Source organism: Poecile atricapillus, chromosome 2, assembly GCF_030490865.1.
Source record: "Poecile atricapillus isolate bPoeAtr1 chromosome 2, bPoeAtr1.hap1, whole genome shotgun sequence".
Taxonomy (NCBI): Eukaryota; Metazoa; Chordata; class Aves; order Passeriformes; family Paridae; genus Poecile; species Poecile atricapillus.
Window position 1 is genome coordinate 6,604,728 of NC_081250.1, and position 13,795 is coordinate 6,618,522.

The 13,795-nt window shown below is 43.3% G+C and overlaps 1 protein-coding gene across 10 annotated transcripts in view; it reads right to left on the bottom strand.

The window, feature by feature from the left end:
* KMT2C (lysine methyltransferase 2C) overlaps window positions 1-13,795 on the bottom strand; it is a 191,956-nt gene that overhangs the window by 14,320 nt on the left and 163,841 nt on the right. For all 10 annotated transcript variants that reach the window (XM_058831023.1, XM_058831029.1, XM_058831032.1 and 7 more), the window contains 8 exons: window positions 11,663-13,482; window positions 10,488-10,599; window positions 9,457-9,535; window positions 9,274-9,337; window positions 7,023-7,255; window positions 2,441-4,138; window positions 1,006-1,218; window positions 420-584 (listed from right to left, as the gene is read on the bottom strand). In XM_058831023.1, the coding sequence (XP_058687006.1) occupies window positions 420-584; window positions 1,006-1,218; window positions 2,441-4,138; window positions 7,023-7,255; window positions 9,274-9,337; window positions 9,457-9,535; window positions 10,488-10,599; window positions 11,663-13,482 (4,384 nt within the window). The remainder of the gene's footprint in view (window positions 1-419; window positions 585-1,005; window positions 1,219-2,440; window positions 4,139-7,022; window positions 7,256-9,273; window positions 9,338-9,456; window positions 9,536-10,487; window positions 10,600-11,662; window positions 13,483-13,795) is intronic.

Consider the following 13,795-nt stretch of genomic DNA (forward strand, 5'->3'; position numbering starts at 1 on the left):
ACAGTCTATTTTATTCAGAATTCCCAGGTTCTTAGTTAGGGCTTGGTGGGCAAATGAGAAGAAGTCCATTATTTAATTCACATTAAGAAATGCTTTAATGCTTTCAGTGACTTTGCAAAGTACTGAGAATTCAGTCTTTTCTGCTCCACAAAACTGTAATTACAATTTTCATTATTTAGCATCCATTTGTTGAAAGAGTATTTATAGTTTTTCATTACTTTACAACAGCAGTTTCCAGAACCAATATCCACTTTCAGAGAGTAAAACAATGATGACTGTTTTGCACTATCAAGTCTAGCAATAAAAGGTTATTTTTCTTCTAGTTGCATAAAAGGCAAGAACTATGACTAGTAGTAATAATATCATGGACTTCTCTTCCCACTGAGAGCACACAACAGAAATGCAGATTAAAACCATACCTTGTAAATGAGTTGAGAGTAGTAATCTGAAGCCCCATCGAGAGTAGCACTACCAAAACTTCCCACAAGTCGATTTCCACCATTTAGCTGGCCACTGCCATAGGGGAGAAAGTGTGCAAAGCTCACTCCAATTATTGGTTCCACCAAAGGCAGAAGAGAAAGTTGCTGTATTAAAAGAAAAAAAAAGTCAGAAATGAAGTATAACAGAAAACATTGCAATTCTCCAATCAGTAGAGTGGTTTCTAAATTACAGAAGAATTGGAATTTATCCACTGTTAGGAAATTGTCAAACACAGGACTCTCTGTTAAGGAATATGGTCCCCTCTTCAGCTACAGCTCCCTGCCAGCTCATCCAGAGGCTGCCAGAGCTGACAGGAACTCTGTGGCTTTGGGACTACCTACCATGTCCACCCACCCTCCAAAATTAAACCAGCCCCAAACTTTCAATTCCCTGATTTTGTGGAAATTCACATTTTCCCCACCCTATGCTCAAAATTCAACTTAAGCATCAACTTCACTTCCACTGGGAGAAATACACTGTTCCACGTGGCCTCTGGACTGCCTCTTCCAGTCCCTGCACACTCACCTGTTTCAGCTGGATGAAAGTATCTGCATTAGGATAAACAGCCTGCTTTTCTTCTTCCTCTTTCTTCCTTTTCTTGGACCGAGGAGCTGCCTTCTCTCCCGTCCTCTGAGCCCGCTTGTTTCTCTGCTTCTTGGTTTCAGGTCCTACATCTGTTCTCTGGAGCTGGCTGTTGCTGCACCCAAATGGACCCTGCATCTGGGCTCCTGCAGTTTGCTGGTGTGGAAAAAGGAAGTGCAGCAGAATTTTTGACATGTTAATACACAGTTCACTCCGATTTACTGCACGACTGTGAAAGCACAGGCAGAGTAATAAATCTCACTGAAAACAAAGTGTATTTTACTGGCAGGTGGAACTGCTGAACTGTCCCCACAGACAGAATTATGACCTCCCATTAACACCACTGACATCTGAAAACATCATTAAAAACTCACAGGCCAGTAACATTCTGCTTTGAATACCCACTAAAATAAAGTTACATGCGCATGAAACCTTGGAGACGTTCACAAGGGCCTAATGGAAGACAGACTTGGTGGCAGAAGTAAGGTGTGGAAGTTAATATAATATGGAAGTACTTTGAGGTTAGAAACAAAGAAACTGTTGTGAAACATTTCTGGACTGTACCACTTCCTTAAGTACTTCCAGTACAAATCTGCAAAGCCTTTCTTCACATAGAAGAATAGCTGTGTAAAAGGGATCAGAATGGGACTTTAATGCTACAGGGGCCAGCCAAAACAAAGCCCATTTTTTAAAAAATCCATTATTATTTTAAACAGCTCTACATGGCCCCTACCACCACTGTTCTAATGTTCCTATTACATGTTTTAACTGTGGATTTTTAACACTTAATTACCTGCTGCTCACAATTACTTTTATGGGTATTTTTTTCCTTTTAAATACATCTACATTTTGTTGAAATAATTAATTTACAGTTTAGGCAGTCAAACCCAAATGTAGAGATTCAGACCACAATAAAATGGCCAACAAGTCTACTACCTCCACAGAAAGCACTTTTCTTTAGGTCTGTTTTTAAAGACCTTATAAATTGATAAATCACTCAGGTGGAGTCAGAGGAGAAAGGAGCACCCAGACACACCACGTTCTGTACAGACACATACTGGTGAGTAATCAGGAACCATACTGTAAATCCTGCCTTAATATCAGGAAGTGGTATTCTTTAAAGACGATTTTCTGAAGAAAAATACTTTTTTTTGCATTTTAGTGATTTCTGAACATGCTGACCTAAAAAGCCATATCAAAATTTATTCTTTTTTCAACACAGGTGGTTTACTTGTGGAGAAAAGAAAGGAAAGAGGCAAAAATTCTTTAAAGCTGTTTCCTCCACCCTCGTACAGGTAGGTTTTGTTCCTACAATGCCTACAGAAAGGCAGACTAGGCTGGACTGCAGCTGACTGCAGTGTAACAAAATCAGGCTCACCATTCCTTCCGCTGGACTCTGCTTCTCTGCTAACTTTTTATCCCCAGAAGCCTCTTCTTCTGCTCGGCCACTGCTCTCCGGTTTCTGATTTAGAAGAGATGAGGATTTCTTGTTTTTTAGCAGGTGTTTCAACAGTTCATTCCCTGACTCCCCTTTGGCTGCCAGAACACTGGATGGCTGTGCAGGACTTAGAGCTGAAGAGGTGGGCTGTGAGGTGACCTTATCCTCCTCCACCTTAATACTGCTTGGATTTTCTGGTTTAGGCTCAGCTTGACCTGAGCATTGATCAGTTTCTGCCTTTTCCAGTTTAACTTCTTGGAGGCTGCTGGGTGTGTCCATTTTAGCCTTTTCAGCCTCTGCATTCCCCCTGGGCTGTTTCTGGGACACGCTGCTGCTGCTGCTGCTGGGGAGCTTCCCCTCCAGCTCTGGGGAGCTGCGGCTCTCTCCTGTGTTGGATGCGGAGGGGCCCGTCAGCTCCATGGACTCCTGCTCATCCTGGTGCCGTGGCTCACTGGGGGTGTTCACTGTGGGGGTGGAGGTAGCATCAGAAATGGTTGGGGTTGATGGTGCAGTGATATCCGAGTGTGGAGTTGACGGGGCTTTTATGGACTCGGCATCGTCGTCCTTTTTCTTTTTCCGTGTCCTTTTCTTTTTGCCTTTCTCTTCTGGGATTATGTCAGAATACAGCTGGATGAGAGACTGGCCTGCTACAGGGATGTTTGCAGCCTGGGGCACACCAGTGTCCGACCCACAAGGGGCACCGCCCCCCAGCACTGGAGATGAAGGTACAGCAGAAGGGAACGGAGGCCTGACCTGGTTCTGTGTAAAGGGAGCCCCAGGGAGATTCCCATGAGTTTGTTTTACATTATGGAAATTGGGGGCTCCACCTGGAACAGCAGATGTATCAGGTCCAAAAGCTGCAGATCCCACTGGCCTTCGCTCTGCATTTTGCATAAAATTGGAGGCAGGAGGGGAGGTGACAGCACCCTGCTGCAGGATTTGCCCCATCTGCTGCTGCTGCTGCTGCTGTGGGGACGGCTGCAGAGGCCGAGGGGTTTGCAAGAAATCACAAGGCAGCTCAGAATTGAAGAAAGGTATCTGAGATAAAGATGTTTTGTTATTCAGTTCAGGCCCCATCATACTGTGCTGCTCCAGCTCCATCCTCTGCTGCAGAGCTCTCTGTCGATCCACCTCCTGCATCAGCTGGATGCGCTGCCGCTCCTGCTGCTCCCGTAAGCGCTCCTTCCGCTCCCGCTCCTGGAAACTTTCACTGAAAGGGTTGTTGTCCTCAAACTCCACCCTTGGGGGTGGCCCTGACTGTGCAGCTGCATTTGGGCCAGCCACAGGAGCGGGTGCACCAGGAGTAATTGGCAATGGTGTCATTGGAGGCTGCATCCTTGCTGGATTCATGGATATGTGACTCGCAGGGGTGCCTGCAGATTGCCATCCAGATAAATTTGGCATTCTGGTGGGGTTGGATTGCCCAGGGATCACCACTGCATGCTGCTGGTGCTGGAGCTGCTGAGCCACCATGGGGAAGCTCTGCTGATTCATTGCTGGTGCTGTTCCACCTGGAACCATGGGAGGCTGGGCCTGAACCCCTGGCATTATGGAATGTGGGGCCATCCCACACTGCTGCTGCTGCTTGATCCGGTATTCCTCAATCAGCTCCGCGTGCTCCTTCTGCTGCTTCCGGATCTAGACATTGAAACAGTCATTATTCGCCTCTGCCACGAACTGGCTGTGCAAGAAGCATAAACCATGTAACTCACCATGTACTTCCAGGAGACAACCAACCTCAGGCCAAAACAGCACTTCTGCAGTGTTTTTAATGCCAAACAGCCATTATTTCATTATAATGGCATTCAAATGGTCCCCAGCCCAAAACGTCAGACAAAGCAGCAGCGCCTCCAAGCTCTAATTACACACCAAGACTGCACTGTGCTAGAGAATATACAAACCTAAATAAACCAGCAGTGATCCTTGTCCTACAGATCTTATCATCCATGCACAGGATACACTTGAGAACAGGCAGGAAAAGGGAAACAGTGAGATGGATGATGCTCACACATCAGCGACATTTAAAAAAGATGCAACTGGAAAGGAAAAGTTTGTAGGAAAACAGTGATGGATTTGTTCACAGGCAGATCCTCAAACATCTCACGTCAGATGAAAACTGCAACTGCTGCTTGAAAATTTTAGATTTTAAAACCAAAATAAACTCAACATGGACACTACAAGTTATGCCTTGTAGTTTAGACAAACAGGAGAAGTCGAGGGAAGGACACAACACTGTCAACTGGACAAGTAAGAACCTTTCAGAAACACTGCAGAGACCCAACTAAACTAGTCTTTAAAAGAATAAAAGGATTTGCAATCCAGTGGTTGATGATATATATGTTATGAAAAATCTCTCACTTCTGTTCATTAGAGTATGACTTCCACAGCTCATGTAGTGATAGAAAAACACTGTAACATATTTCAAATTGTGTGACAGCCCTCTCCTTTATCTGCAGCAAGGACTAAGACCAAAAGCTCAGGCTAACAGTGATGCCACAAGACACACTTCACGCTGCAGGACAGATGCACCCCAAAAGGTTATTTATACAATAATCCCAGGTCCAAGATGATTTATGAGCTCTGCCTTGGCACTGACACTGCTGGATAAACAGTGCAACTGCACAGAGCCACTGACTGGATCCATCTGCACTGCACAGATTCAGTGCTCCAGGGCTTCTCTGTGGTCCTGGAGCACCAAACCTGTGCTGGCTCTGTGGGGCTGTCCCATGAGGCACCCAAAGCACCACAACCTCAAGTGCCTGCACTGGATCAGCCTTGACTGCCCCTGGAATGAGCTGAAGTGTCCAAGGCACAGGGCTGAGCACAGCCAGAGGCCCTGAGCTGAGCTGAGCTGGAGGTTTCAGCAGTGCAGGGAGAGCAGGGCAGAGCTGTGAGCACAGGCACGGTGCCACAGGGGCCATCTGGCAGTGTCTGCGTGGCTCCATGCCTGGCCAAGAACCCTGTCTCACATCAGCTCCTGGAGCACAGTCAGCTCTGGGCTCTCCGTGCCTGTGGCCAGGACCAGCCACTCACAGGGATCCAGGAGCTCTTTTCTCTCTGTACAGAGACTTTTCAAAAACTAACAGGAGCTTGATTGTAGAAGAACTACTTGATCTGATTTGAAAGAGTGGCAAATTGCTTCAAATAGAAGCTGGTTGAAACTATACTTTAAACCTCATTTAAGCTCCTATGAGGTACAGAAGAAAATGCTGCTTAGGATGTGGATGAATCAACCGCTGGTCTAAGTAAGTGGCTAAAAGGCACTGGATGGCTTCTGCCAGCAGTAGATTAAACTTAAATTTAGACATTACTAATAGGAGAACCTTAATTATGGGGCAGTAAATGGATCTGCCAGCAATGTCATGGTTAGCAGCTGTTATTTCAGTCTAACTCCACCATAAGATTAGACTGTTGTATGTATAATAATTGGTTAAAGGGAATTTTTTTGGCATTTATTCTACGCGTGATTCATTGTGGAAGGGGAAAAAAAATATGTAGAAATAATTTACCCACTCCATCCCTCTTCCTCACAGTGGAAAGATGAGCCAAATAATATCCCATCCAGCACATACTTTGTCTTGAAGTAACACAGGAGTGAGAACTTGAGGGTCAAATATCACTCAGGACTTCATTCCAAGCTGTATGCTGCCAAGTTTTTCCTTTATATTAGTAAAGAATTTTCATTTTCAGCAGGACTAGTTGATCCTGATAATCATGCCAGATATTTTATAAAAAATGTCTTGAGAAACACAGCACTAACTACTGGTGGGCAAAACATATTAACAAAACTACCACAGGTTTCACCTCACTTACTATTATCACAGTTACAATATGTGAAATTCCAACTGAATGTAAGGAAAGGAAAACAGCCCAGTGAAAGTGGTTACATGTAGAAACAGGGGCCCACAGAGGCTGGGAAATCTCTTCTCCTGGAGACTCACAGAACTTGACTGACAAGGTGCTGAGTAACCTGATTTAATCACAAAGCTACTTCTGCTTTGATCATGACTAAAAGATCTCCAGACATCTCTCAGACATTTGACCTGTGTTATTCCCTGACACAAGAGTGATGATCAGCATTTAGGAATGAGACAGACCATAAAACTGATCTAACACTAAAGATATAATAAAAAGATATTTTCAAACTGTAAAAAAAGAAGATTGGGTTAGGAGGTTCATTCAAGCCTGAAACAAAGCCCCGCATGCTAAAACTTATCTCTGAATGTTTCATTTTTGCTTTGCATGGTGCCAGGAACTCTGCTGCAAGTCATTTTGCCAAGGAATTCCCCTCTTCCTGAAGTACTAACCCAGTTTTTTGTCATAATGTTTGCCACAGAATATTCCTTTGCAGCTCCAGTGTCACCTACACTCCAGAGCATTGCTGTTACAGACACAGAACAAAACAGGCAGTGGCTCCTTTAGGTAGAGCTCCACTGTGTCTTTCAAAAGATTTAAAGGAAAGAGTTACCACCACTGTGACAGCTCAGTGCCAAGGTGAAGAGTCTGGATTCCAGATGATTACCTGATCTAGCTGTTTTTGGACCATACTTTGCTGCTCAGTAACATGTTTCAGCTGTTCTGCATCTTCCTCTGGGAACTCCCGGCCGGCTTTCTTGGCTGTGCGCTGTTTGGCTGAGAGGGCCTTCTTGGATTTTCTGTGGGCTCCAATCTGCTCCTCCAGGTACTTCTGTTGCATTTGAAGGAGTTGTTGTGTATCCTGCAGCCATTCCTCATATTGCTTTCTTTGTGAATCATCTAGAAAGAAGGGAAATGAAGTGTGATATGATCTCATCCTGGAGATGAGCTCTCATCCTACTTTTAAAAGCTCAAGTTTAACCATCAGGTTTCCCCTCTTATTTTAAAAAACTATAGGTCAAATTCAGCCAAATTTGACAGAGAATTTGGTATTTCAAGTAGTAGTATGTTCTTGGAGTGACTTGAGTAAATGAGAGAGATATCCAAATTACTGCAGTTGTGAGATAAAACAGTTTTAACACAGTCCATTTCAGGAGGTATCAGCCAGAAGTTGAGGCACCAAACCTGCACTTGCCAGTGAACAAATGTGGCTTTGAGAACTGCTACAGAACCCAGTGATTCCCTGTCCTGCCACAGAAGAGGGGACATGGAAGATCTCTGGAAGTACTCAAGTACAAAGGGATTAGGGAACAGGGACATAAACTTACAGCCTGATTAGTTCTGGTGCTTGCATAAAACTGTTGTACATGCAAAACTTATTTTTCTTACAACCTCTAAGAAAAATATTAAAATTATGAACACCAACAAATATTCATAAAGTGAAAGAAAGACATTGTCTTTGTAAAAATCACTTTGTCAGTGTCAGCCCTCAGCACAGGGTCCTCAGCCCCAGTGCCATTTCCTGCCCCCAAAGTAAATGCCTCTCATTTAGGCTGTAACTGAGATGCTGCTCTTCTTTCAAATGAGAAATGCTCGTCTGCCACAGGCAGTCCATTGCTTTCTGGTGTTTTTCTGGAGGCAAAACAACCATGTCTGATAACACTTGACCTGCACTAAGCACAGAAAGCAAGAGAGAGCAGTGGTGATGGTGTCATTTGTCTTCTGATCACATTTTCAGTGAGCTGGGACACGACAAATAAGCACAACTCTTCCTTGTGAAGATCCTTGTTTAACAGAGATACCACCCAGCATCACAATTTCAAGATAATCACATCCTCCTTGTGCTCCAGACCCTGCCACCTTCAACTCCACAACTCACTGAGTCAGTGACAGCTTTGACTGAACAGCTCAACTAAACCTACTCAGGGTGAGCTACAGCCTCAAGGTGCTTTCAGGGAAAAATTCTGGAGAACTGAACCCAAACACTGAGGGTAACATGAGAAACATGAAAGTACTGAAATTTTAACGAGTTCCAGGTAAGAGTAACTACTACTGAACTTAAAAACAGATTTACTCAAGTGCTCAGAACCCACCACCACCCCACCAGAGTGGGGCCATGCTGAGTGCCATGTGAAATCTCACCACAAATGATTAATACAGATAATATCGCCAAAGCTCCCTACTGCATACTCAGTGCTGCTACTTTAGCTTCTGGAAAATGTGAAGTTTACTTCTGTTTCTTATTCACAAACACCAAGTGAAGTATTTATAGTGATAGAAAAACTTTTTTACACATGGTCTTCTTCTCCCAACATATGCTCAGTTTTAATTTCTGCTAATAAATCTTTCTCTTCAGAGAGACTAGGATTCACAATTGATCTAGGGCAGCCAGAAATATGAAATGCAAAAAGCTAGTGCAGTGTATTTCTGCTTTCAACAACTGTGCTTCACAGCCAGGCTTTCCTAACCACTGCCTGGAAAGCTTTTTCTGATATTTGTTCAAATTACAATAATGCTGCACAAAACTTTCTGCTTCTGAAATAAAAAATTCCATCAACACACACAGCTGTTCTCACTGAGCTCAGAATATTGCAACAAAACCCAAGCCCAGGTTTCTGATACAGCAGTCTGCCAGTTAATAGATTCCTACTCTCACACAAACCCAAATAATGTTCATTTTCTGTTTCCCTCTTTCCTTATGGTGTTTTGTTGATAGTATCTTCCAGAAAAAAAAAGTTAACAGCATTTAGTATACACCCCTTCAATACCTGGCATCATAATGGTGAAATTACTCTATTTTAAAAGGATGATCTTTTTAAGAGATCCACTTATGGATAGTTCATTTTAGAGAAAACAGAACTGTAAAATGAAAAAAAAAACCCAAAACCCATACAATAAATTATTAAATCTTTACTTACTGACAAAACCAGGACCAAAATTGGGAGGATTAGGTCTAGAAATCTGAGGTGTCAAACTCCCATCCTACAAATTTCAGTAAAACAGATAGACAAGGATATTAAATCACTATTCAATTAAAATACCCAAAACCTAGTTATCATTATTGGACAGTTTTGTTTCAAGCCCATATTAAGTTGCATTACCTGAGTAATTGCCTGCTGCATGTGATTTTGGCCTTCACCGCTCTGAGCCCCTGGCACTGGCTGACCCATAAAGGGAAACCTATTGATAAGCAGAAAGAGAAACTGTAACCTTGCAAACTGGCATTTGAGGAGAGAGAGACAACTTTTTTGTGTTCAACTCAAACAAAGCACCCTAATGTTTTACAGACATTCTCTTTAACTTCTGTATCAAACCTTTTCAACATCTGGAGGATACAGACAGCATTTTGCCCTTGGTTGAAACTATTGCATTTTACATTTTTCAGAGAGATGATGTAAATTCTGACCTACTGTGCTAGAACAGTGAAAACACAAACACACACATCTGTATTTGCATTTTAATATTTTATAATTTAAAGAAGAACAGTTGAATGTATTTAGATTTCATAGTCACCATCACAGTCAACTGGAGCTGGGTAAATGTACACCTTGGTAAGCCATTTATGATCATGGGGCACTGGACAGAAAAAACCCAGTTTGAAGTGCCACACAAAAAGAACAGGCACAGATCCTCCCTGGCCCATGGACTGCCCACCTACCATAAGGACAGCAGCCAGCACAGTTCATGGCTCTTTTTTTTCCCAGAAGGGATTTAAGGAGAGGATGAAAATTCCACTACTTGGGCTAAACCTTACTTATACCCAGCATTAAATGATGTTGCAACATGAGGTTCCACTGTTACATGGCCACCCCCAGTATTCTAGCACAACCTGTGGGACATGTGTCATTACCCAACTAACAAGTGGGAAAACAAGAAGAGTATCAACAGTGAAGCCCTGCTGGTCATGTTGATCCATGACATTACAACTGGAACACAAGCCTGATGCATTTGAGTACCTTTTATAGCTCCTACTACCAGCCACACTGGCTTTATTCCTAGGAGATCATCCTGTGTTAGCATGGAATGGGAACTACATGACAGAAACAATTTTTTTCAATTTCCTGCACAGTTTCCCCGAGTCATCCCCTTCTACATTCTGTAGTCCCAAAGAATGACAGCAAGTGCTGCCTACCTGTTCATGACCATTGGTGGCATCCCCATGTTACTTTGTGCCATGACTTTGTTGATCCCCTTAAGAGCCACCATTTTTGCTTTCATTATGGGATCCGTAATCGCATCAAAATCTGTAAGACAAAAACAGCAGCAGCGAATCACACAGCTGAATGTTACAAATTACTAAATGGAAATTACTTGTTTATATTTAGTTTATGTGTAAATCTTCAGTAAAACATTAACTGCATTCCTAGTTCATATTAACTGTCTTCCCCACTTTGATATTCAAGGTTAATAAGCAGTTTGACGTATCCTGTAGGAGAAGTCTATCAACAGCTGTCCTTATTTTCAGCCACAACAGACAAACAAAAGCAGGTCAATATGAGAGTCTGAGAAGGGCTCTAGACCAAATCTGGCCTATGACCCAACAGATTTAATAAATTCTATTTGTAGGTTTAAGACTCAGGACGAGAACTTGTTTCTGTTGCCTCAACTGGCAACTGGTAGACCATCACTAATGCACTACGAGAATGGCCTTGATGGTCACTGTAGTTACAACAATTCCCAAAATTTAATGTTTCATTATCAGTTAAATGATGGAGATGGACTTGATTTGAACACTCAAACTGCTAGGTTATATTAAACAAGCAAACCCAGTTTTTCTTAAATGTTTTTTAGCACAAGCAGAATTACATGTGATATTTCTGGGCCTTGCACAGACTGTGGGTTAGTAACAGCTTTTGATAATCCCTTTTCTTGTGACACAAAAAATACTGCAAAAAAAATGACATAAAGCAACCATAAACATGGAATTTATAGATCAAATATCAGAAGGTCAGCTACTGCACTAGATCACTTAATTTTGTTTACAAAGGATGCATTTACCCCCTATCTCATGAGAACCTAAAATATAAAGAGAGTATGTGACACAGCTGATGTCACAAACATTATCAGTAAAGCAGAGTTACCCTGATCCTGGGAATGATAACAGGAGTCTTGCCACAGGGTTCAGAATTCCACCTACATGCTCAATTTCCATACTCCCTTTGTACCTAAAAGGCAGGTTGATTTTTATTATGCCATCTTCAAGCTCAATATTTATCTGCTTCTCGCAGTGCTGTGGATTATTTAACTGTTTGTTGCTCTATTTTTGAAACAACAACTAAAACACAGACAAACATGACACCCACATACCAATATTGGGGAAAAATGGCTCCGAACGCTGGCGAATCATGGCTTGCATCTGTCTCTGCTGCTGCTGCTCCTGTCTCTCCTGATCCAAGAGGTCCTGCAGAAGAAGTGGCTGTTCCTCTAGCAGAAGTGGCCTCTCTCGGTTTTGTTGCTGAGCTAATGGCTGAGGGAGCATCATCTGCTGGGGACCAGAGATGCCACTGGGACCAGGACGGTTTGGTACAGCCACAGTCTGATTAGGTGTCTGTCCTGTCCCGAAGTTATGATTAGATGACTGACCCTGAATAAATCCTGGATTTGGTGATCCTTGAGAAAAATTATGGTTCATTCGTGGAACCATGGGCAGATTTGAATTTAAAGTGTTTTCCAAGATCTGTCCAGCAGGTGTCATGAGTGTTTGTGGAATACCTGATCCATGGTTCATTTGTGTGGGTGGCAGAGATTGAGATGGAGATCCCAGAGTTCTTCCTTCAGCATTGTCTGAGCTTTCACTAGACAGCAAACTTGAGAGGACTGGGGTGGACCCAGAAATACTACAGGAACTTACTGCTCCTTGAATAGGCAGTGGAGCAGATCCCTGAGCATCTGGACTAGGCACAGTTGCATCTTGACTAGGAACAGCAGGAGTTTTGTCAGGGAATTCTGGATTAGCAGGTTGTGCAGGAGCCTTTTCTCCATCCTTCAGCTCCACCTCAGCAGCCTGTTGAGTACTTGTGGATTCAGTATTTCCATCACCTTTTTCATTTTCATTCTTCTTTTCCTCTTGAGTGTTTGGGGAAAGTACTTCTGCTTTAATTTCATTTTCTGTAGCTGGTTTCTTTGGTGGAGACTGGGTCTCAGCAGGGGCAACAGCTGTATCACCTTGCTCTTTCTGTTTGGGTTCTTCTGCCTTGCCCTGAATATCTAGTTTGTCATCAATGGGGACACTAAGGTCTAGTTCTTCATTGAACATTCCTTTTTTATCCCCCACATCAAGGTCTGGGTCTGTGTATGCAATTAAATCAAATTCCCCAGATCTCAGAAGATCATCAAGGTGAGGATCATTGGTTTCCAAATTATCCAGAGTGTCCAGTTCATCTCCTTTCCCATCCTCTGTGTCCAGGTTCAGATTTTCCAAATCCTCATCATCTAAATCCTTGACTTCAACCCCATCAAGGTCTTTCACATCCAAATCTTTTACAGCAGGATCATCAGGATCAAGCTTTTCTTCTAGACCATCACTTGGCTGGTTAGGAATCTGCAAGTTTGCAGCTTCACCACTTGGTGCAGATGTAGACAAAGACGGTCCTGGGAATGCATCGGCAACTGGCTGACCCAGAGAACGCATCACAAGGGCAGGTGGGTTCTCAGGATTGATCTGATCCTGCTGGGACTGGGACATGTGCTCCAAACTCGCCGACATCTGCAACTGGTTTGGTATTCCTTGAGAATTGTGTCTCAGCGGCTCTGCCTGTCTCGGGCCTGGGAAATCCTGCCTGGGCAGGAACCCGGGGTGCCGCTGGTGCTGAGCTGCTGCATCCAGCACAGAGGCAGCAGCAGGATTGAAGGGCAGCCTCGGCCTCCCGTCAGGAGCTCTGTGACGCAGCTCGATGAATGCCTGACCCAGGATGTTGTGCTGCTGGACCGGAATTCCCTGCGGGGGAAAGTGCTGCGAGATCCCGGGTGCGTTACTGATCTGTGGGCTGTTCACTGCCCGGGGCATATCAATAGACAGGGATCTCCTCAGCTGTGGGGGAACTCCGGGGCGCTGCATCGGCTGCTGAGGACCAAGGAAACGTTCCTGGCCCGAGGGTGGACCATGGCCACCTCCTGGAAACCCATATCTAAAATAAAGCATGAAAGGCCAAATCATCTTTTTTTCTCAGTCTCCCATGACTAAATAACTGTTCACCAAAATGCTTTACATGATGCATTCATCAAGATATATAAATAAATGTTTTGACTAATTATACTTACATTTAAATGAGCTTTATGACTACAATAAAATAATTGCTTTAATTATGTTTAACAAACAACCTGTTTTCAATTTCACTAATAATAATGGATAGAAAACTCTGACAGTCAAAACTAACCTAGTAATTAAAATACACGTTAATGCAATTCAGAGTAAAAAAAAAACCCTGTGTGTGGATTTAG